We start from the raw sequence: 25,049 nt of genomic DNA on the forward strand, positions 1-25,049 counted from the left end.
TTGGGATGTGCAGGAAGAGGATGGGACTATTATATGGGTCTGGGGACACCAGGCTATCAATCTATTCTGCCAGTAGGCTGGAGGCACCCACATTTAGTCATTAACCAAAACAGAAGCCTTCATTTTTCAATGTGGTCGTAACTGGATAACCTGGCTGATGAGATGATTTGTCATTTCACTGCCCCACAACAGGACAAGGTCAGGCTTCATTGCTTAGGAAAGCACATTAAGTTTTACACTCACATATATTTATGCATGCTCTGATTTTCTGGTAACTGTCCAGAATTCAGCACAGAATATAACACAGACCACATGAATCTCAGAGTGACCTGGAGGCAGAGCTTATGATTTACTGCTAACTTAGCCAGCACTAGATACTTGTCAGGTGGGAGTTAGCAAGGAGATGGGATTTACTTTCAAACGAGACTACTGCCGACAATCCAATACATTTACCAGAGGAAAATGGATTCCTCAAGAGAGACGTGCATCTGCCTAGAAAATTTCACATAGTGTTAAACATGCAGAGATGCTTGTCTGTCTGACAGCCTCAGCATGATCCTCACTCAGTTTATTAAAGTCTCCCAGATCCAGAAGTATCCATAACATGTCCAAAGGGCTAGCATATATGTGCAGATATGCATGCTTTAGCAGAAAGTTCTATCCCAATGGAGATTCTGATTTCTCTGGAATATTCATTTGGAAGCGTAAATAATTTCTCTTCAGCTCTACTTAAACATTTTTGAGTGTTGTTGGATTGGATCCCTTAAGTATTAAGTCAAGTAGGACACAGAAACACGTATGTATGCAATCCACCAGTGGCTACACTGCCCAGTGTATGTAAAAAGTAACAACCTGCCAAGGATCATGCTGGTTCTAAGGAGGTCATGACCACTCAGTGCAGTTGAATAGCAGGGAGGAAAAACCGTGGAATTCACTGAATAAAACTGGTCAGAGGTCACTGTCAACAGAGAAAACTTAGATCCTTTAGTTATGGCATGCAACCTGTTCTTGGCTTCTCTGGGAATTTCTCTGACTATTGTAACTCTGCCTGTGTGAGGTAGGCATTGTCCTCAGGACCTTCTCACCCCGATCCACCACCTTTGAACTGCCTCCTCTGCTAAGAGTATGCTGTCATACTCTTCTGATACAGTATACTCTTTTTAATATATCCTCAAGAAAGGCTCTTCTTTCCCTTTCCATTTATTAGAAATGTGCTCTCTTACAGATCACTATTTCCTGCTGGAATGACTCAGAGATGTAGGGGGAGGGGGCCAGAAGAGCAAGTTAAATATTTAAACATCCGTTTTCACTGTGGCCATCTGGTTTGTGAGTTTTCAGCACAGAACTGGGGTTACAGAAAATCCCTGTATGGGTACTGAGAAATAACCACACAGTGATTATGGAAATCCAGCTACTGCAGTATCTCTGAGTGGCCCCTGGACTCCTGGAGTGGGGGATCTATGGCTGGCTGTGGCTTTGGAGAAGCAGCCATGAAGACATAATGTAAAAGTTCTGCCCCAGCCAATCCAAACGTAAAGAGCTGCATTTGTGAGAAACGAGCGAGCAGGCACTTATGGGTCAGTAGCTGTACAGAAATTCGTGTGCTCAGACTGATCGCCACAAGTTGATTTCAGTATAATTCAAATTTTCTCAACTTGCTGAAGACAAAAGAGAAACTGGTCCAATATAAAACGGCACCTGAAAGCACAGGTTAAACCACACTCCATGGTTAAATAATATGATGAAGTCAGTAAGAAAATTCTTCCCTCCTGGAAAGGAAATTAAAGGCAACAGTGACTCAAATGCCCAGAGGGAACTCAGTAAAGGTTGCCAAAAGCCAGCAGGTTTCCAAAAACTGAAGGGAACTATAAAATGACTTTGCTGTATTTGCAGTTGTCCCAGGTTTATTCAGGGATCCATTTTGATACAATGTATGTAGTTCTTAGTTATTAGTAAGTGCCACAAAAATTATGGAAATAAAACTCTTTTTCCTCGGTGGTTTTGGTTTTCCTGTTTAAAGCATTCCCTGTGAATTAATCCTTCTCCAGTGAAGAATGATGGACAATCTTTTCCATGAGAAGTCTGTGACTGGTACACTGTCTCACACATGGACAAGAATTAAAAAATACATCAGCACTTTACTCACTGCTTTTAGAGGTCTACAACATTAGTTACTGTTACTCAAAATTAAAAGTATCAAGGTAAGATCCCTTTATTATGTAGCAGGGAACTCCCATTGGAAATGGCTGTACTCACCATATTGAATGACTATGGCAGAAGTCTAAAGCAGAGATGATTTGTCGGAAGAACTTCCTGGCTTCTTTTGGTGTCAATCTTCCCTTTTTTACGAGATAGTCGAAGAGCTCCCCACCTGACACATGTTCTAGCACCAAATACCTGGAAAAACACAAAGCCAGGATTTTGTAAGTACGTGATCACACCAACCCCCTCACACTCACAGTTATATGCAAACACTCTGTTTATACGTAGTTCAAGGGGACCACTTCCAGAAATAACAGTGGAAGAGAACTGGAATTTTAAAATCAGGAGTGATGAATATGTTTAACAGAGGTTCTGGAAACTTCAGACCTGCCATTGTTGGATTCAGTGTCCAATGGCATAGCAAGACATAATCAGGAAGCTAAAAATTACTCCAAAGACCAGGAGGGGAAGCAGAGAATAATCAGGTATAAGCTTCCACAGCAGGTCTCAAAGCTATACTGGAGTAAGACTCTGTACCAAGAAGCCTCAGGTCCTTTAACCAAGCTGACAATTCTTTTATAAAACAGCTGTGGCAAAGCTGCAGTCAGACAGAACCAGACAGATGTCAACAAACCAGAATGAATTAAGAAAAGATGAACAAGGTACATTATTAAAAAAAAAAACAACAAACAAACCCTTCCAAAAAACCCAAAAAAAACCCAACAAACTGCATGTGTGTGCAGCCTATATAAAACCTTAGTTTTTGCTGCTGAACAGCAGTGATTTGCTGGAGCAGCTGCCTGGCCTTGCAACTCACAGGTGAAATATGTGGCACTGAGGGAATACATGTAGCACAAAGGGGACCTAGGAGCAGGAGAGGAAACTCCTGACCTCATATAGCACTCCTGGCAGCCATAGAGTGAAGACTGAAACCTTCTATAAGGCAAGGACTTGCCATGCATGGACCATCTTGTTCTAAGTAGGGCTAAGGAAAGGCAGCCAAGCAAAGGACAACCATATAAATCTCTGGAAATGTTGCCTAATAGTGGGAGTGACAGTTTTCCCAGGGAAGTGGCAGGAACACCATCAACTGAATCCTTTAGAAACAAGCAAGTTTGAGTGTTTTTCTCAGTCCCTGCCTTCCAACAGCACAGCAGACCATACTGAACTGTATGTGCAGCATGATCCCTCAACCCTTTGCTTTACAGCGAATAGTTTTATTTTACTACCAGAATTAATCCAACTCCTCAAATTTGACTGGACAATGAAGAATAATTAATCCATGATACTGTCTTTTCTGTACTTCAGGCAGCATAATCTCCATGGAAATTTCTGAATTTGAAATGAAAAGTGGGGAAGATTAATTTAAATTTGGGGCCTTAATTAGTCCTGTTTTCAATGTTTCCAAAAAGCTTCCAAAGCTTCCAACATTTCCAGAAGGACAGCAGAAGGACTGAAAACAGTCCTGAAGAAAGTAAAGCTTGCTCAATGATAATGGCATTAGCCTTGAAGATGCCAAAGTGGGACCTGAGCTCCTGGTCCATCATTTCCTGTGTAACTTCCATGTGTCAGCTCCCAGCTACCAGAAGAAGAAAGCACTTCCCTGCCTTATAGAAAGACAAACATTGGTACTGTCCTGCCAGATAAAACAAGTAGTAAAAGGACACAAAAAATAGACAAAACCATAAAATTATAAACTTGGAGGAATTAAAATTGTACTTTCGCATTTTTTGATCAAAGTCAAAACAAACATAGTTATACTGATTTAAAAAAAAAAAATTCAAATCAGTTAAAAAAAGAGAAAAATCTTAGATTGAAAATCCCATTTGGAATATGTGGGTTATCTTCTTTCCAAACAGATGAGTAGTTGCCCAACTGTCTGCTGGTAATTTGGAGATCACTGTTTACAGACATGACATTTTTTGAACAAGTCATTCAAACACAGAAGAAAGCTGATACACAGCAGCCACGGGCACTGAGGTGTCCAAATTCCCAAAACTTGGTTCCTAAGCCTTGGCAAACAGACACTCTTGTAAGAAGGTTTGCGGTAGAATTCATTCTCCCTCTCAGAGACAGATCTGGCTAACTATCCAATATGGTAGACCCAATTCTGGCACGGAATCAATACTAAAATTCTTCTTCACAGCTTGCTGTCTCATTGTGCCCAGCAGAAGCTGGATATAGCCGTGCATCTTGCCCCCAGATTCAAATTGCTAGCTGCTTTTTTTTTTTTTTTTTTCTGGGAGGTATCTTACAAAGATGATTGCAGTTACAGACATGCAGAACACCCTCCACATTGGCTTCAAACAAACAGTTTTGGAAAAATACAGACCCAGCATTTCTGTCACCCACAGCAGGAACTGTGAAGCAATTTATTTTCATCAACTTCATCTTATTAAAAACACTCCACAAAAATGCACTGACATGTTGTATGAAAAATAAAACAAATTGAAAGACAGGGAACATTTACAAGGTTATTCATTTTTTTGCTTGCCACCTAGAAGCACTAGATATAATAATGGAAATGAACAGGGGAGAGCATTTGAAAAAGATTTGTGCCTATGACAAGTCAAGGGACACAGAGAAGCAGAGACGATGTATTCTGATCTGACAAAGCCCCCAACGTGACATGAGTGAGAAGGATGACAAACACATTCCTCAGTGGTTGAGTGCAAGAAAGAAATGCTGCAGGGATCATTCCACAAGCACTACGTGGTTAAGCTGCAGCTAGGATTTGTGAGCTCAGGTTGTTATCTGACAGCCCTATTCCCTCTAGCACCATGTTGGATTTTTTAGGAGAGCCCCCAACTAGGAGATTTTCTGTTAAACAAGGGCATAATTCAGCACCTGTCCCCATCTCTGTGCAAGCCAACATTCTGCTGGCACATTACATGGCACAGTAGTAGTTCACTTGTGCTTTCCAAACAGGCCGACAAGAGGGGTTTAAACATTTCCAAGTGTTGCACTGGTTCTAGGCACCACTGGACAGCTGCACAGACCACACTAAGTGCTGCATCTCTGTATCTACCCATCTGTGTGTGTGAGTTTGGCTAAGTGACTCCAGAGAAGAAGAGAATAAACACTCTGAAAAGCCAAACAGAAAAAGCAAAGGAAAGAAAGAACATTATTCCTTGGGCTGGAAAATAAGGCGTACAGACACTACATGTTTCCTGAATCCATGGCACAGAAAAGAATCCAAATCTTCTGTGTTCACATCAGCATCTAAAATCCTTTACTTTGGCAAAGTGCTATAGGATTGGAAGTATGCTAATGCCAGCTCTTGCAGGATCTAGGAGAAGGTAAATAAAATGTAGCCTGTAGGGGAGAAAAACACTAAGAAGCATTTTCATGAGTCTCCTTTCCTTTTTATCTTTCCCAGATATGACAGGTTTTCACTTCATTATAGTACTACTTCGTCCAATTTATTCTAAGCAAACAAGCAAGTTCTGAAAATGCCAGAACAGTAACCAGAACTTCTCTCCTATTACAGTTAGAGATGAAAAGCAACTTACTGGTGAATGAAATTTTGGGGGTTTTTTTAATCCTGTCTATGTAAGATTGACAGCATCGGTCTTTCTTCACATTGTAAAAATGTAAGAAGACTGTTCTGTAATAGCCATTGCAAGAGGGTTCAGGGAAATGAAGGACCCAGTTTCTGGCTGGCAGCATGTGCACTACATGCTGTGCTGATACAGACAGAACCTATGTTAGGACAAAAAGACTTTGTAAGAGCACCCAGCTCTCACATGTTGGATGCTCTGGACACAGCCCAACTCTTCCAATCCTTGCATTTCACATGAGAGACAAAGTTTTAACAAGCATTAACCTCCTGTTCTTTACTGATAGGGAACTGTGAAGCCAAGTGACTTGTCCAGGGTTACAGTCACCCAGTATTAGAGCTGAGATTAACACTTGTGGTCCCTTGTGCCTTCTACTCAATGCTGTCCCCACCCCCAATTTCCCCTTTGCCTGCTAGGACACCAGAAAAGCCAGAAAACAGCAGGGTTCTGCAACTCAGTATGAAGTCAAGTGTATGTTAAAAATAAAGTCTCAATTACTTTTTCCTCACTGGATATATTCTCTAGGAGGCTGCAAATATTCTCACAGGCCACAGCTCACTTTCATACACACCAAGGTCCACATTTTGCATTATTTGCTCATATCCCTGCTACAAGCCAAGACATGAAACTAAAAACCTCCAGTTGAGTTTCAGTGCTTAAAGGAGAAAAGACTTTACTCTTTAAAAGCAAAGAAGCTGAATACTAAATACAGGAATAATTGTGTTGATTGGAGAGGAGCAGAGAGATTGCATCCAGCAGCATTCAATCTATTCCCTTTGCCATTTTTCCATCTGCATCCCATCATCAACACATTCTCAATAAAAGATTCTGAGTTCCTAACCTCAGATGACCCACTATATATCATCAGAGATGTAGGCTTAGAATAATCCTAGTTTTTTCTTTCTTTCTTTTCAGTTCATTTTTTTAATTCTTTCAGGAACCAAAACAGTACATCATGAGTTTTCTTCAGCTCCTTTCTGAAGGCTGGTTTTTGCTGAGATACTTGACAACAGCTTGGACTTCCTGTTCCAAACGGTTCCTTTGTGTGTGGGATTGTCAACTGTTTTTGTCCCATTCTTGTCCATGCCAGCACAGCAAGGACTTCTCCATGATTAGATAGATTACTGTTGCACTATACTCCTATCACTTAAAATGGCAAAAAACGACACGTCATGATTTCTTCCTTCCATCTGGTGGATTACACCACAACTTCTTAAAAGGTGCCTTTGCCCATGCCCTAGGGAGCTTTGAGGAGTAACTCAGAGAGCCCTCACAGAGGCATTATGCTACCTCTAGGTCAGGACAGTAACTAAAGAAACAGGCTGGCTCTGAGCAATGCCAGAAAAATGCTGTTAAAGACAGACTAACTGGCACAGAGAACACCAGGACCATGCACTACCAGATACTTCTGGCAAAGTAACAACAAAAAACCCCAAAATGCAAACAAACACACCAGTTATGATCTGCAAAGAATGAAAAGCTGTCTTTTAGCCAGTAGTAAAAATGGTATGAAATGTAAAATTCTTGCCAGATGGGATTGCCTGCAGCAGTCCATCAGTGGGTATGCAGCTCTTGTTTTCTCAGGACAACTTACAACACACTAACAGCTACACCAATTATGGATTTCTTATTATAAAAGTGTTAAATGGAGACATCTCTAGATGAGAGCTCATGCTGAAACACAAAGTATTTCAGGTAAGTATTAAAAATGCAAAAAATTTGGATTACCAAGAAATCCTGTCTAATGCTCTTGGAACGGAAGTCAATTCCCACATTTTAGTTAGTCAATAGAAGGTTTGTCCATCAGTGCCTGCAATTAGCTGGCTGCTAGGGAAGCAGTTAATTTATTTTTATTAAATGATATGACATTTACATACGTAAAACACAACTCTGCTTAACCTAAACGATTAGGTTTTCAAGTTGGTCTTCAATGTAAGCCTGAACTTACCACTGGGTACCATGACACATCACTGGGCAATGTCCTAGAGCTTTTACTATGCAAGAATTTGACTAGATATCTATGTGGCACTTGTTAGTTTTTAAGATGCATGGCTTCAGCCATGCACTCCAGCAAGATGCAAAACCCAGATGCAGTTATATAGAAAAGATACACACAAAGACTTAAAACATCAGGTGGGAAGCTCCATCATAAAGACAGGTAAGTCTTTACTTCTCTTCTGTGCTGATGTTTAATGTGCCAACTGTAAAACTCAATCTTCAGTTTTGCCACAGAATGAAACACAAACTGAAATGGCTGCACCACAAATGGTAGGGTTGGCACTGCCACAACCTGGGGCCATCTCACAGTAATCCTGGCAGATGATTCACAAGAAACTGGCTACTCCTTTTGACCAATGAATTTGAGAGCTAGAAAGCTCACTGCATTTCAAAGGGATCTGTCTTAGGGAACAAAAGACTAACAAAGGAAAACCTCTAGAAGAAAAAAGACCTGGTGATTCTCGTTCTAGGCTACCACCCTACTTGAAAAATGTCCTTCCATACAAATATATGGTTGGACATATACATGGCAGGGAAGAGGTTAAAAGTTGCCCAGGCTGCCATGCTCTGTAGCTTTTTGACAGCTTTTTCTCTGCACTGTTTTCTATTGATCAAATAATCTCTATCAGATATAAAGCCCCTTGTTATTGGCATAGTCTATAAATTATTCAGAAGTTATATAAATTCTTATGGCGGGCATGAATTTTTAAACCCGTATTTGGCACTGGGCCAGGAGCTCTGTATTTCCCCCCCACACCCCTTGCCTGTGAGAAAATGTGCATGTGTTAGATTTCTGTTTTCTAAAAGACAATTTTAACTCGAGTTTGCATGTTTGAATGGATATTGTATTTGATTGCTGGTTACATTTGGGCATGAACAGGTTGGAGCTTTTGGGGAAAAGAGGTAGTAAGAGATTATGTTGTTGTGCTCTGTACTTTGATTTATTTGGGATGAAAGGTGTTTTGAGCAGTGCCCTCATGGTATGTAGTCAAGGATGCCAAGGCACTGCAGCAGCCATCCTGTATGGGCACATGATATGGAATGGATTTAGCCAGAGGGATCCTCAGCACAGGATGGGCAGAGCTGCGACAGCACTCATCAGGTAGGTCACTGTTGCAATTCTGTTAGTGACTGTATACTTCAGGGCTTTCTTCTTCAGAGCTAAGCGGCCTTTGCTGTAACAACCAGGGCCCAGACAAATACAGCACTGCCTACTAAAGTCTAAAAGAGAAGTCAGGCATGAGAATGTACTGAGGCTCTGAAGCAACATCTTACAGAATTGCTCATGTCACAGAATTGCTCCACTGTGGGCCTGCCTTTCCCCAAGCCCAGCATCATGGCCTGGATGGTATCCAAGCACAGGTGTCAGGCAGTGAGCAGAGGATACAGTCAGGCTTTTGGGTAGAGCTTATTAAGACTTTGTTGCACAAGGTGTAGCATTAATTCCCACCAGCAGCTCTGTAGGCCCTACTCTGTACCAGGCTGGTGTCCCTCTTGCAAGTGGTGACACCCAACACCTCTTCCCTGGCTTCTGGCCAGCTCCTGGTCTCCAGTCCCACTCTGAATGCCAAACCTCCCGTGCACTGGCTCCACTCCTACCACTGACTGGCTTTCTTCTGGCTACACAGGCTTGTAATTCCAGACAGTCCTAAAACAAGTCAACAACAGAAGAAAAGGGGGTCAGAGTAGCTGGTTACAAATATTTTCCTTAGTTCTAATCAAGGCTCAGGCAGAATGCTATTCTGCTTTCCAATCCTGTTTTATTTTATTTCACTGTATTCATAGCACCTGACATACCACAGCCTCACTCCCAAGGTGCACACCTACCAGAAAATTAATTTTCAGTGCTGAACCTTTGGAGTCATTCTGACTTTCTGAACTCTCCCTCTGCCTTTAGACAGGTTTCCCTGCAGATGGATTGAATGCCAAATCTTGGCCTACCACTAACAAGAACACAGAGAGCTTTTTTTTTCTCTTTTCTGCATCTGCTGGCATCTCACAATTAGTTTTCAATAAAAATAAACAGAATTGCAGGAAAACTCTGCAGGAGGGGGCAGGCAGCACAGAGGCCTCTGCAGACACCACCAGAGCTGTAAGTCCTTCATTCCTGCTGCCACCTGATTTTGTATGAGCCAGAAACATAAGTTGTGCACAGCTAGGAGGACTTTTTAATTTTCTTATCTGACTCGTTGCTTTTGCACCTTCACCTCTGAAATCAGGAGGTAGTGTGTTGTGTACATTGCTGAGATTTGGGCACTTGCTGTGATAGCATTGTACTGACAAAAGATGAGAAAGGCACTTATATTTGAAAAAGGTGCTGAGGAATGCATGGCACCTTTCAGAGAACAACTGTCTGGTGTCCACTCCTCCTCTCAACACAGATTCTTGCTTAAAATACTGATCAAACTGGATGATATAGACATGTAAAATAAACGCTGCCACAAAATGTGAAATTTGAAATCTTAAATGGGAAGATTTGAAAATCATTCAACATATAAATCTACACATATATACTCGAATATCTGTATGCAACTTCACATAGAAGTTTACAGATATACATATATACATAGACATCAATGAAAAGAGAATCAAGAAATAGCAGTATTACATCTGAAAGAAAAGGGCATGAAGTGTCTTAGTATGTATTTTTTTCCCTATTTTATTTCCACTCCCCACCAAGCCCCTGACAGCTGAAACTAAATAGTTAATCAAATGAGATCAAAACAGATAATGCCACCCCTGTTGGGAGTCCTGCAATAGAACTGTATCCATTGGCTTTATCCCCTCTGGAGAGGGAAGTTCCATCTCCTGTGGACTGTCTGATGGCCCTTAGCTTGCCATGCTAACAGCTCCTCCAGCAGGGAACAAACTGCTTTTCTGTGATCCAAAGAAAAGCTGAATGTACTGCAGAAAGCACAGTAAATAAAACTCTGTGTAGGGTCAGCTCAGGGAAGACCTTTTCTGTTCACAGCACAAAGAAAAGAGGATCATCCCCCAGGTTCACATGGCTCATCTGCAATGCAGAAATCACCAAAGGAATGTGTCCCTCCAGTGTGTATTACAGAACACACCACAATTTTATTATCTGTTACTGCCTTGTTCCTTGTCTTAGTACGTGCCCCACTGACGCTGTCGTACACCACAATGACACAGAATCTGACTTTAGAAGGCTGAAAATGACTCTTATTTTTGGAATGTGTCTCCCTTTTATGCTATTCTACAAAGACCTATTTGATTGGTGACAAGAAGATAAACTTCTTCAATCACATTGTTCAGACCAGAAGGACATCAAGAAGAAGCCCCTCCTAGGGAGAAGAATGTAAACAAAGTTACAGTTACAAAACATGTCTCTTGTTTACAGAAAATTCCCTGGGAAAAAAAAAATTCAGAAAACCAAAACATCTCGGGCACAAGCCAGGGCTACACTCCATCCTGGAAGTGTTCAAGGTCAGCTTGGGTGAGGCTCTGAGCAACCTGGTCTAATCAAAGGGTTCCTTCTCCATGGCAGGGGAGGGGTGGAACCGGATGATATCTAAGAGCCAGAGTGCTGCTGTGTTTCACTCCCCCCACCTGGATGATGTCCCTTCCAACCCATGCTGTGATGATTTTATGATTTGTATTTCCCTAAAATTCCTGACTGACTGCACTTCCTTAGTCAAACTGACTGGTGCACACCCAAGTTTTGGTAGCCCAATAATCATTCCCCATACCAGGCCACTTTGATTAATTTTGATCTTTAAAACAGGGAGGATGAACCCCCATCTTGGCTGCTTTGTCTATTGACATTACATGATGAGAGAGAGGGAGGCATTGATTGTCTGTAGCTGTTTCAAAATTATCTATTACTGTGAACTCCCAATCTTGCTTGAAGGCCATCAGTGTGATCATACAACAAACATGAAATAACTCAACTGTCAATAATATTGCTCATTTAGCCAACACAATATATATCTGAGGCTGTATGTCACTTACAGAGAGCCACAGTGCTGCTGTGATCCCCCCATCCTCCACCTAGATGTGCAGTCCACAATCTCACTAAATAAGACAACTCAAAATGATGGATAACGAGATGGAATAATAGATTTCATAGCCATCTCCAACTCTCCAACTACCTTGGCAAAAAAGAACCCTACCAAAATAAACAGGAAAAGACTGCTTGGCTATCACACATATGCTAACAGATTTTTATTATTTTTTGAAAAACTCATTCTCAGTGTTGAATAAACTGTGGAAAAAGGATTTGATTCATGGATGCATTAGGAATCTACTCAACCAAAGCCCCTTGTCACGAATTAAATCATAAACTAAAAGTCAAACATGATTTGTGAAATTAACAGTTATCGAGGAAATGCTCCCTAGTGCTGCATTGTGATTAGTCTCTGGCTTCTGAAATATCACCCATAATTCATGAGCTTCTCTGAAACCATGCCACTACTGCTAGTGCTGGGATGGCATACATGATGGAAAGGTGCTGCCACAACCAGAGAGCAATCCCTTTCCTGATGCTGGTGAGAACCAGAGGTCACTGTGTCTTATTATTTGGGAAAGTACATGCATCCAAACTTCTCAGCCCCCACACACTTTTAACACCTCACCCCTCCGCAGGCACTCTCTTCCACCTCTCAGATTTATCAAAAGCCACAGCTGCTTCTAATTTTGAACACAGAGGCTTGGCAGAAGCTCTGCATCGTGTCCTTTCTTTAGAATAGCGACTAATAAAAAATGAAACTTAATTAACAGTCATGGGTTCTTTCAGAGTCAGTGTCTTTCAGCAGAGGGATGCAGACAGCTTAATCTTACAGGCAGAGGAGCTACAGCACAAAGCAGACATAGTGATTGTTAAAGGCTAAATGGTCATTGGCAAAGCACGCTTTGGAGCCCAGCGTTTTTTAGAAACCAGGATATCCAGACATAGTTTAAAGATATGGGATGCTTTCCTTTTCATCATGAAGATATTTTCCTGCCAATAAATGTTTGTGGATTATTTTTTTTTAAATAATACTGTAATGCCATTCCCACTGCTCTGAGCACCCGGTATTTTTCACAGGGAGCAGAATAGCCCCCAAGTGTTATGGAGCAAAGAAGGAAAGCTCAGCTTGGGGCTTCACAGGCATTCAGAGCAAGAAGAAAGCTTCAGCACCTCTACAGCCCATCCCCTCGTGGCCTTTCTTCTGCCTGTATTCATACATTGTCACCACTGCCACCATCAGCTGTTTGCTCTGTTCATGCAAGAGTGTGCACTTGTGTGCACGTACCTAGGGTTACACAACACAGAAACCAACATCACAAAGAATTCCCTCTCTTTTATCAAGACAGGGGTCTCACCCCCGCTTTAACCTGCATACAGAGAAAATGTCCTCTGCCTCTCTTTTCAGGAGTAAAGGAGAATCTATTCCCTGTAAAGCCTGATTTCCCTTTGCTGCCTGTCTGCACACAGAGAGGCTGTGTTAGATCTGGGCCCCTGCCCTCATCTGCAGCAAACAGGGCTTCATGGAGCCATGACCATTTATGCCACTGAGGACAGAGCATTCAGCATGCAGCTCTGAAAACATCTGAGCCAGCCTCCACCCAGTGCCTGCCCGAGCTCTTTCTGGCAACTGCATTCCAGCACGGATGGCAGACTCTGCCCCAAAGGAGGAGAGGGAATCCAAAGGAAATTACTGCCTGCTCTACTAAGCCAGCCCTTAGGCAGAGAGGCCCCACTTCTCAGAATAGGAATGCATTGCTCCAGTAACAAGACTGGATGAATAGTCCATGAGGGACTGTTACCTCCATTCAACACACTTTCTTTGGATAAACAGTCATTCCCTTCTTGTGTTGAGACACTAAAAAGAGGTCAGCAGTGGATGGTGGCTTTTAAAAATTGTTTAATCTTTTTAAACCACTCTCTTCTACCTGTAGCAACCAGTTAAAAAGCTGGAAATAGGAGAGTTCCCTACTGGGTCACCCATTTCTATGTGGAGAGCATTGATTTTTTTCCTGTTGTGCCAAGATTAATGTGGCCTGTTTGTTTGACAACAGATACAAGATATTTAGTGCCCCAAATCAAGCTAAAGTGATTGTCGGTGGACAACAGCCCTGTCTGCCCTACCTGACACAGATAATGATCTGGAAAAAAATCTCAAAAAAAAAAAAAAAAGCTTTGCTACATAACTGTCTGCAGAACCATCAGGGGATTACAGTGGCCCTTAAAACAAAAATCTGTTGCTCATGGGACAAATTTAAAACACTTTCAGTGAGAGTTGAGGGTTTCAATGAAAACTATTAGACGAAGGAGGTTATTCAAATTATTCAGTCTAAGTCTCTTACAGCTTTGATTCAAAGTGGTTCCAGATCTTACCAGCACAAACCTTCAATCTCTCTTGCTATTTTAGAGAAAACATTGGTTTGAACTCTTTCTTCTATTTTAAAGTATGAAAAGAAACAGCATATTAAGTTTCTTATAAGTAAAGGCTCACTCCAGGAAAGATACTGAGATGCTGGAGAATATCCAGGGAAGAACAATGGAGGGTCTAGGGCACAAGTCCTGTGAGGAGTGGCTGAAGGAGTTGGTATGTCTGACCTGGAGAAAAGCAGGTTCAGTGGGGATTATACCACTCTCCACAACTTACTGAAAGGAGGTTGTAGCCAGGTGGGAGTCAGTCTCCTGTCTCAGTTAAGGAGTGACAGGATGAGAGGAAATGGCCTTAAATCACACCAGGGAAGGTCTGGATTGGATATTAGGAACAATTTCTTCACTGAAAGGGTGGTCAGGCATTGAAACAGGCTGTCCAGGGAAATGATGCAGTCATCATTCCTGGAAGTGTTCTAAAAACATGTGGATGTGGCACTTGGGGGCATGATTTAGTGTTGAATATGGCAGCAGTAGGTTAATGGTTGGACAGTGATAAATTTTCCAACCTTAATGATTCTATGATTCTATGAAAGTACAGAAAAGAACATGAGAAAAGTCAGGGAAATAATGAGTGTTCATTCCTCATCCAAATACCAAATATCACACAGACACCAGCAGAGGGTGAAAACACACCTGTTCCATTCCTTCAGAAATGCTACCAAGTTCCAAAACCCTGATCTCCCTCCCTCCCTTCCTTCTTCCCTTCCCATTCCTCTGGCAAAAGCCAGTAATACCTACAAATATTTTTTATTTTCGTAAACATCATGCAGCTTTAAAACGTGGGGATGTTCTATCAACTTCAGGATGGCTATTTCCCGCTCCACCTGGAAGAAACAAAAAGAAACAGAGAAGATTAGAAGCTGGGTCTTAGAATACATTAGGTATTGTCACACATTTTCTTCCCATTTATCCATTTTCCACTCCTCTTCCTATGCAAAGGATGTGGAACATTGTAACAATGTATCTTATTTAGCACTTACATCATTTAAGATAAATTCAATTTATTCAGTCTCAGCACTCTCTGCCCTGCAGAACCAAAAACCAGCAAAATTTCAAGGTTGAAAGAAAAGTCCCAAATCTACCAAAGAAAATTAGCTGTGGGAGTTACATGAGCATTCAAGGCTGTTCCTGCCTCACAATCCAAAGCCAATGACATATTCTCAAAGTACAGAAACTCCAAGATGTCACATAGGTCACTCTCCTGATCTCCCACAGCCACAGGTGTGGCTGCTCTATGAACTGCATACTCAATTAATGTTAGAAAATCCCCATCCTAAAGAACTTGCTGTGCATGTGGGGGAGAAGATATTCAGCCATGTGATTTTACAGCTCCAGAACTGAGGCACAGAAAGGGAAAGAAATATAAGATGTGACATAAGAAGTACAAGGCACAACAAGAAATTAAACCAGATTACTGGAGATGCAGCGTTCAGAGCCTCAAGGACAAGACTGTGCTTTCCCTCAGTTCCCAGTCTGTCCAAGTGTGGCTACTTCCAAGAGCATGTTTTCAATGCTGAGGTAACAAGTTGTGACTAAGTCCCTGTAATTAGTGAAAGCCCTGTTCTCACCCAAAATTCCTATCATGACCACTAAGGGTATTCATTAGAGACGGAGCCAGTGCAATTCCTCAGCTGTTAGCAAAATTGCTCTGGTGCTTGAAACCACACTGTATCTGCTCTGATTTGACCTAGGCTAAGTCAAAGGGAGTTAATGTAGCACTGTGCAGACTTTGGATATTTGAAATAAACTCTGCAACAAGATGCAGTCTAAGCATTACACAGTCAGTTGCACAGTGCCAAATTTCAAGGAATCCAGAAAGGCAGGAAAAAGACCTAAAGAAACAAACAAGGACAACCAGGTAGGATTTTTTCCAGTCCTTTAAATAACCGATTGTCCCAGAGCTGCTATACTGACAAACAAACCATGAACAAACTACAAAACCATCCCTTAATGTCTCCCATGCAGGGATCAGATGAGTAATTAGGAACTTGCCCCAGTACAGCTTTAGTTCCTGATGTCCTTTAACTTCCTCAGAACATCCTCTGCTAAGCCTGAACACAGACAACTTTACCTGAATGCCAGTAAGATACTCTGCGGGAAATTAGAAAATGGTAGTTTGCAGCACTGTGCAGAGGAGGATTTCCCAGCATGTCAGTTACCACAGATCTCTCTTCCTCTACAGCACCACATAAAAACAGCAAAAGCAACTATTGCACTACATCGTCATCTTTAGCCTTCCTCACATACCAGGGATGGAAGAAAGTATATTTGTACATGTGCCAATCTCAGTCTTTCAAAGACACTTATTCCTCTCTGCAGAGTCAAAAGTCATCTGAGAGATTCCATTTCCACACTTGGGATCTCTGAAAATAGCTCCTTCAGAGAAGTGGGGAATGCATTTGAACACGTATGTACGCAGTTCAGCACCGCCAGAACTGCTAGGAATGCAGTGATACACAGTGCTTGATGGTGACAGCTCTGTGGGTGTTAACTTACTCATGACCAGCACTCTGATGAAAGCTACTTGTACAAACAGGAAGCAAAAGCTGGGTAGATTTCAACTGTTCAGCTATTTCACCACAGACCCAGGGGGTAGCTGGTTTATTCCATTTTTGCCTCCTCTTCAAAAAGACCTGTTACTCCTCTCTTTTACAAGATATGCACTGATACTTGCAGAGGGCTTGTTCAGCCCTGTAATTGATAAAAGTTGGATTTGCTTCAAAAATGAGGAGAAACAAAACAGAAGCAGCACCCACTCTCACAACACTCTCACAAATAGTACTGAGATTCACCAGTAACATGTTCTGCAGCTGCTCAGAAACTGCAACTCCAATGAAGTTCCTTTTGGACGGGGAAGTATAGGTATTTCACAGGGAATGTGACCAGTGCACTAGCTATGACAAGAATAATCCAGGCACAATCTTCTTCCTGGGGATATCCTGCCTATGAAAACTAAAACTCCCTGCAGATGGGCTGTGTAACTGCATTGGTAATTCACTTCAGAGAAACCTCTTGGTTAGTTCAGTGGCAATGTAAGTTCAGATCAAGTGATTGATGGATGGCAGCATCCAGTCAGGGTCCTGCTTGGTTACTGTCCTAAAGCATGAGAAGAGGCAGTGACTTACGGCTACCACTTGGAGGAGGGAATTCAGCTACAGCATTGTGTGGCCTATGTTTGATAAGACAATCAAAATAGAAAGGCACTGTCTACTTATGACCTACAGATTTACTCTAAGAACCAAATGAAAAGACCCAAAATGCTATTCTTCTATCATGTGTGAGTGTAGAAGGTTCTATGCATATTTTTAAACTCCTGGGAACTAAATCCTAAGAGACCTCCTGCAGTTTTGGAGGTCTCAATTTCAAGCCAGGTATGTAGAGAGCATCTGTCTTGATATGCCTGGCAGCATTTGACTGCAGTGTGTTCAGTTCAGCGGTGTGTTGTCTGCGCCAGTCAGCTTTCCACAGTCTGCTACCTCTTCTATCTGTAAACCAAGGACAAAACTGATCATCACAAGTAAGACTTTAAAGTAATGCCCTTCAGTGAAACGGCATTTATGAAGCAAAAATGTCATTACTGTACTTCTCGTAGGCCAGGACTTTGTCCCATGTAGAGGCACAAGACACGAGTAGTTGTGTTACTTTAAGATCTAGAGATTCCCAGTTCTCTTAACAGCAGTCTGATAAAGCTCATCCTCAAAAAATCTTACAGCAGTGTCCTGCCTCTTTTGCATTTTAAACCAAAACAAGAGTTCGGAAAAATATGCAACAGACCATCTTCTCAGAATTACCACTGCAGTCAGTACTTGATGGGTGACTCCCCTGGATCCTGTTAATTTTTTATATCCCTATAAAGAAGCCAGTAATTGATATGGGTTGGACACAGACTGTAGATCTCAACAGCAATGTCACTGATGCACAGCTCAGGAGGACCTCACAGCCATCATGTCACTAGGAAAGGAGAGGTATCTGAACTCATTGGCAAAATAAGAGAGGCCTGAAATAGCACACAGCTTTGCCTTCTTCCCCAGAGCTTTGGCAGCCCCTGGCATGTCTTTTTTTGCGCAGCCCTGTGTTTGCAAGCCATGGAATGCTGTCCAGCTCTGAGCTGGCAAGGACAGGGGAGAGGAGAAACCCTGCAGGGTGTTTGCTTTAATGCACATGCAATTATCAGAAAGCAGGGCAAGCTCAGAATAGCCTGTCTAGGGATGCTCAGAGCCTGTGATAAACAGGAAACATGGAGAAACATTTGCCTAATGTTAAAAGAGAAAGGAATAAAGCAAAGCTTTTCTCTTGCATGAACACTGGGTCACACCACAGGATCCCAACTCTAGGCAGGGTTGCCTTATGACATGGTGGGCTGCTGACTGTGTCTTGAAACTGGGAGAAACAGCTGTGCAGGGCAAAAGGAGATGCATTGGTAACATGTAGCCGTGCAGGTGCTGTGCAGGTGCCAATTAGACATTCTAAAAATCTGTGCAGGAGGTTGATTTGACAGGATGCTCCAGTGATTCAGCTAATGACAAAGTGCAACACAGGGGCAACGTGACCCTTAAAGGAATCATGCAATACTTTTCATCCCTCTCCTCCATCTCTACTTCACACTGTCATTCTCCCCCAGAGGAAATCACATCTCTCTGGTTTAAGCCCATCTTGTCAGCAAATCTACATTGGCAACAAGTGCTCTGCTCTCTTGCCTTTTGAGTCAGGCACACAGGGTGTTAATTCACTTAGAAGGTAAGGAGGGCAGGTCAAGGGAGCCTGTCTCAGTGAAGAAGGAAGTTTCTTTTTCTCTTGCATTCATTAGTTCAGTAACTATTGGGTCACTCATGACCCATCTGCTCCTTGAAAGATGAGGCTCCCAGCTGTCTCATATTACCAGGTTGTATTTTATCAAACTTGTGCAAGCACTATGCAACAACCATTTCTAGTAGCTTCTGAAAGTACACCTACATGCAAAAAGCTGGGGGCCAGCAGATGACATTTCTCTTTGGAAGCTTTGAAGTTCACCAGCAGCACACCAAAAAGCCCTCTCTTTCTCCATTAGCATCCCAAAACACTGGCTTGAGAAGGAACTACAGAGCTGCAGAATTGGTGAAGGGCAGCACAGCCCTGCAGAATGCAAACGTGTTATGCTGTTTCCCCTACTCAAAATGGTGCAGGGAGGGAAAGCGTGATAGGTTTTCTTGTGAAAATCAAGCTACTTGAGGTAACTAATAAATTGATCCTACTTCGAGGTAACTAATGAAATACTTTTCAGAACTCATGGCTGTCCCTCAGTTACAAGAAACTCATCCAGGACATGACCTTTTCTGAATTCAGAATTCTCTACACACAGTCTGAACTTCAAAGGATGCAGAGATTTGGCTGCTTATCCAACTCCTCAGGCTAGAATTCAGGCTGGAAACGTTGTACGAGAGCATCTACTTTCCCCAATGTCTGGCTTGCTGTGCAGTAATTTGCATTTCCATGATGAGGGCACAGAAAGCAAAGTAAATCACTCAGGTATTTTACTGAGTTGAAGTGGCAAAACCAAAGGCATCTCATAGGAAGAAACTAATATCAGCTTCTCTTGAAAATCTGTGTTCCTGCCATAGCAGAAATATCACAGCAAAATACCTGGAGTTTTATTAATCTGGTACTTATGCTTTCATGTTATGTGGGACTGAAAGTTAAAAATGGGGAAAAGTGCCTGGCTTTGGTGAAGACTGTCCAGGTCACCTGTTCACTCTTGACCATAATGACAGAAATAGGCTACTCCTGAAATCAGAAGAGAACAGCATTAAAGCAGAAATGGCTTTATGCAACAAGCAACTGCAGGCCCATTACACTCTGTAGGGTCATCACTGCTGTGATGGGACATCATCTTTCCTCCAAACAGATTAAGCCATTACCAGATCTAAGCAATACCAAAACATCTAATGCATTATATCAGTTTGCATCCACGGTTTCTATGGGAGCATAAATAGAGTTGAAATGGAAAAAGTATCAGGGTTTAAATGATTAAACATTAAAGTATCTTCCTCTGCAGCTCTGAATTTAGCTGATTTTTTTCTAAAAATGACCGTTCATTACCTCTATCCAAAACTTATTCAGTAGTCTATTATGAATGCAAATGGAGAAACATGAAAGTTGTGCATCTGTGGGGAGTATTTCTTGCTGCTATCATAGCCATTAACCTCACATTTCTGAATATACTGAGCCAGATTCAAAATGTATTGAAGTCAACAAAAGACATCAATTGACTTAAGTGGGATTTGAATCAGACCTTCTAATGATCATTAAGTGGTATCTGGAAGAAATCTTCTACTACACAATTTTGACTAATTAAATGTTTTAACATGAATTCAGGTTTTCTAGTACTAGTAATTACAAGAAGATTTTACAAAAAGTAGATAAGAGAGGGGGAAAACTAGACTTAGATCTCCATAGAACCAGACAGCTAGACAATGCTTTACAAAATACTTACAACAAACAGACAAAATGACTGGAAAGCTGAGTAATTCCTCATTTTACTGAGGACTATATTATGGGCTCATTCCACCACGATTTTTGTTTGCATGTGTGCTCTCAAAGCTATTTCCCCATAAATGAAAATGAAAATAGGTACGTGGGAGAAGCAACTGAGATGCATATTTGGTTTTAAAATTTGCATGTGCAGACTTCTATACTATGAAGCTTTAGGAGGGCAAATTACTTTCCACAAACTAGTATTATACCAAAATGTCAGTTTCTGCTTGTCTTTTTCCATAGTCCCTTCAAAACTGCAACTCTTAAAGCTCCACTGAATTTCAAAATTCAGCATAACGTCTGGGAGTATGAAGCTGACTGGACGGATACTGCAATTTTCTTGGAAATCCTTTCTGCTGTTTCCATTGCACCTCCACAACAGGATTCATGGCCTGGCCTGACACATAGATTCCAAGGTCTTGAAGGGACAGATCCTACAGGTTATCCAGCCATGGAAAAATCCTACCCAGGAACGTCACGGTTTAACTCTGTAGTTAACACCTGCCGTGTTCCTCACGGCTCTGCCATCAGCTCCTAAGTAAATATGGCACTTTGACTTATCTGAAGCGTCTGCTGCTTTAAGAAGCATCAGGGCTTCATGCAAGAGACACTGATGGGAGCTGACAAGGAGTGGATTTATTCATTCAGCCCTTGAGATGATCTGCTGCCCGGTGGTACACAGCTAACGAGTGACTGACACACTAGTCTCTGCCAGCAGTCAGCAGAATAGGCCCCTTTCACTGGAAGGCAAATAGCCTCCCTGTGCCTCCTGTCACCTTCAGTGACTGCCACATCCTGGCTGCCATCGCCGAGTAGTGCAGGACACAGGACACAAACCTGCAGACACTCTACAAGAGAAATAACCTGATTTTGACTTGTTTTTCTTTTCCACTCCTTATCCTGCCTTTTAATGTTAATGTACACAGTGCTTTCTATAACTCATGTGCACCCAGCCTGGCATTTATGAGAAACCTGACACCCCCACGCAGCCAAGTCTGTGTGAACACTGGGGAACCACTGCTCCAAAGCAGCACACTCAGTCCCTGTGGTGTGCACAGCCCTCCTTCCATGCCACATCTACAGTGGTCACCCCAAATGTAGAGCTGTATGTCCAGTCCCCTCTAGCAAGGCACAGAATCAAAGAACCACAGAATAACCTGAGTTAGAAGAGATCCCCAGGGGTCATTAAGTCCAACTCTTGGCCCTGCACAGGACACCTCAAGAGTCACACCATGTCCCTGATAGCATACTTTGTCCAAATGCTTCTTGAACTGTTGGGCTTGGTGCTGCAACCACTTCCCTGGGCAGCCTGTATACAAATGTGTGCTGGGCTCGTTTCAGGGGTATATATGGCCCTGTGCAGGTAAGGAGTGCAATTCATAAGCAATTTTTGCCCAACAAAAGTTACTTCTACTGAAGAGAGAAGGTGCAGCTCTGAACATTTAATGCCTTGTGGGCTGCTATGCTAAGCTACAGAAAAACAGTCACTCCCCACAGAGAAGTAAGCTGTTAAATTAAGGGGTACAGACAGATCAGCTTCAAATAATACAGGTGCAGAACTTCTTGTATTATTTGATTTAATATGGGCAATACCAAACAGAATACCACAGATTCAATATGGGCAATACCAAACCTAACACTGGAATGCTGAAGCCAAAGAGTGTGTGGAGAATGCAGAAGATGCTGAATTCCATTAAGGAAATATGGGCAAGAACAAAGTCAGTATAGCACAGCACAGCAAAATGTTCTGCCAAAAATATAGTGTGGAGCTTCTGAGAGCATTGGTTGAGGATATGATAAGGCAAAGGGGTTCCCAAGAGCATCTAGGAATGGGACTGAGACAGTGAAGTGGTGCTGACTGTACCATGGACTGGATTCTTGAGGGAGTCCACCATCAATAGGAAGAGGAATTTAAAAGCAGAGTTTTGGAAAAGCTCCAAAGGATGACTTCTCTACCATTTCCTATGCGTCTCAGCTAGCCTCTTTCTCCCTCTTTTTCTCCATTAGTCACATTGGCCTTGTTTAGCTCTTTGGCATTGTCTTACACAAATGTCCTTTACATTTTCTGTAATACTCTACCAGAAGCAATCAATGGGATTGCAGCTAGTCCCTTTTCTACATCTTTCCTTAATGGCCATCTCTGGTTCCCTTAGAAGAAACAAGGCAGGTAAGGAATGCTCCAGGAGAGGGCAGAAGAGCTGGAGCTCTGCAGAGACTGGAGGCAGAATTCCAGACTCCATTCCTGTGTTGCTCTTCTCCACAACAAGCTTAACGACATCACTGATTTCAAAGAGTGGAAAACAGAGAATATGATTTTTGTTATTCTGCTATATTCTCCTCTCATTCACTTTTGGTTGCCCCTTAACTCTTTAGATAGATATTTGTATGTATTTGTCTATTAGGATCTCATTTCAGCTGAATTAATAAACTTAGTGAAATACTAACAGCTGATGTCCAGAAGGAATTCTCCAGCCCAACAGTCCCTCACAGCTGGCAGTGACAGAAGCAGAGTCTGAACAAACCCACGGCTCACCCCTTTGTTTCCAAAATATGGAGCTGAAGCACAACGGCACCTCCCAGAGGGACACTATCCCAGACAAACAGCAGCATGGATCTCATCCAGGAACTGTGAAAAGGCCAAGGGCAACACATATTCAGAGTTCACGCTTGCACTTTGCTTTGCAGTAAAGAGGGGCCTTGGAGGCCTGGCAGCTGCAGGCAGAGGCATCAACAGCTGACTTCTTGCCAAACTGGGGCCAGTGGCTGGCCAAGCAACCCTCCAGCCCAGTAACCCTCCAGCGCAGTTCTTCTGCCCCAGCAGGTCGCCAATGGTTTCTATCACCCTGCAGCATAAATAGCAGCTCCTACCTCACTAGCTCTATGTTAGTATTTCCATGTACATTCCATCTTAGGGACACTGCTCCCAAGAACTACTTATTCTTATCTGTGATAAGAAATCAGTCTGCTCTGTCTACAATTCTGCCTCTAGTGACATGATCATACCTGGCATATCTCTGTAATGACACAAACCAGTGCTTCAGTTCCAGCCATCCCTGCCCACTGCTCTGGATGTGGGATTTTAACTTTTTCATGGAGACCTACCTCAACCACAGGCATATTTTTTAATATCTTGCAAAACAGGGCTGAACAGCATGGGAAATCAGCAGTAACAACTTAACATCTTTATCTGTGGGGTACCTGTCTGGATGTAGCCAACAGCAGATGAGCTCAAAGGCTGTTCTCTCAGCTCTGGTGACTCACACAACAATATCAGTGGCCTCAGCCTTAGCTTCAGGTCAGGAGTAAACTACTGGTGGACAGTTAAACGGCTGTAACAAAACTTTCCCCTCCCTCATCTACTGCACCTCAGTTTGGAGAAAAGGCACAAGCCTTCAAGATGATGCTAACCCTGACACAATAGCTTTGTCTGTGGTGCCTGTCACTTCTTCCATCACATCAGGGATACAGCAAACACAGCAGCACTGTCTGGGAGTTTTCCATTGGGGTTTTATCTTCAAAAGAATGAGTAATAAGGCAGGAATTGAAGTACAAAGCAAGAGGCAAAAAGAGAGAAGAGGAAATAAAATTGCCTGTTTTGCCTCAGTCTTGAGGCTGCCTGTGCTCACTCCCTGCCTCTCCTCAGGTTCAGCCTGCAACAGAAGACATTACAGCAAGACTTGTACTCCCCTCAGTGAAGACAACATCTTCCTCTGTTTTGTACAAGCAACAGAAGCTGTAGAAAATTAGTCCATTGCTGCCATCAGCAACCAGGATATCTCACAGCTGGGAGTTAAGAGATCAAAGACAGCAACGAAGGAACATTTTGTTTCTCAGTTATTTTATCTCTGCTCTTCTCATATCCTTCTCATCACACACCAGTCCCTTATTGCTGGAGGTGCTGATGACATCTTGCAGACTATCAACATCAATATCAGGATCAAGAAGCCTCTTGGCAAGCAAGGTTTACAAACAACATTGTAAAGACAGTTTCTCGAGCATCTAAAAACAAATGATGGGGATAAGCGAAGTCATTCCTCCTCCTCATTGTCTGAATCTACTTAGGAAATGAGGACTTGAGACACCTCTGGCCATATCCTCCATATGCTCTGGCATGGAATACAATAATTTTTCACATCTTCATTATGTTTTCCAATACATTATTCAGTCAGGTCAGACTTTCAGAAGTACTTGGCATTGGCCTATCTCCTTACCTCAAAGTTCATGGGATTCTTACTACTGATTGAGACCAGAGCCAGCCAGTAATGATTGGCAAATTCCATCTTGAAGTTCTAGGTCTCTAGAGATGGGTCTTGTAATATGAGGGCTGCCTTTCTATTTACGAATCTGTGCCTCAGTCTTTTCTTCTTAGATCCTGCAGTATTTCA

General features: G+C 42.3%; 1 protein-coding gene across 10 annotated transcripts in view; it reads right to left on the reverse strand.

Annotated features, from left to right (window-relative positions):
• BRSK2 (BR serine/threonine kinase 2) overlaps positions 1 to 25,049 on the reverse strand; it is a 304,686-nt gene that overhangs the window by 88,600 nt on the left and 191,037 nt on the right. For all 10 annotated transcript variants that reach the window (XM_066320953.1, XM_066320952.1, XM_066320951.1 and 7 more), the window contains exons 3-4: positions 14,893 to 14,978; positions 2,257 to 2,397 (exon numbers count right to left, since the gene is read on the reverse strand). In XM_066320953.1, coding sequence (XP_066177050.1) covers positions 2,257 to 2,397; positions 14,893 to 14,978 — 227 coding nt within the window. The remainder of the gene's footprint in view (positions 1 to 2,256; positions 2,398 to 14,892; positions 14,979 to 25,049) is intronic.

The sequence above is a fragment of the Sylvia atricapilla genome, chromosome 6 (genome assembly GCF_009819655.1).
Source record: "Sylvia atricapilla isolate bSylAtr1 chromosome 6, bSylAtr1.pri, whole genome shotgun sequence".
NCBI classification, from domain to species: domain Eukaryota; kingdom Metazoa; phylum Chordata; class Aves; order Passeriformes; family Sylviidae; genus Sylvia; species Sylvia atricapilla.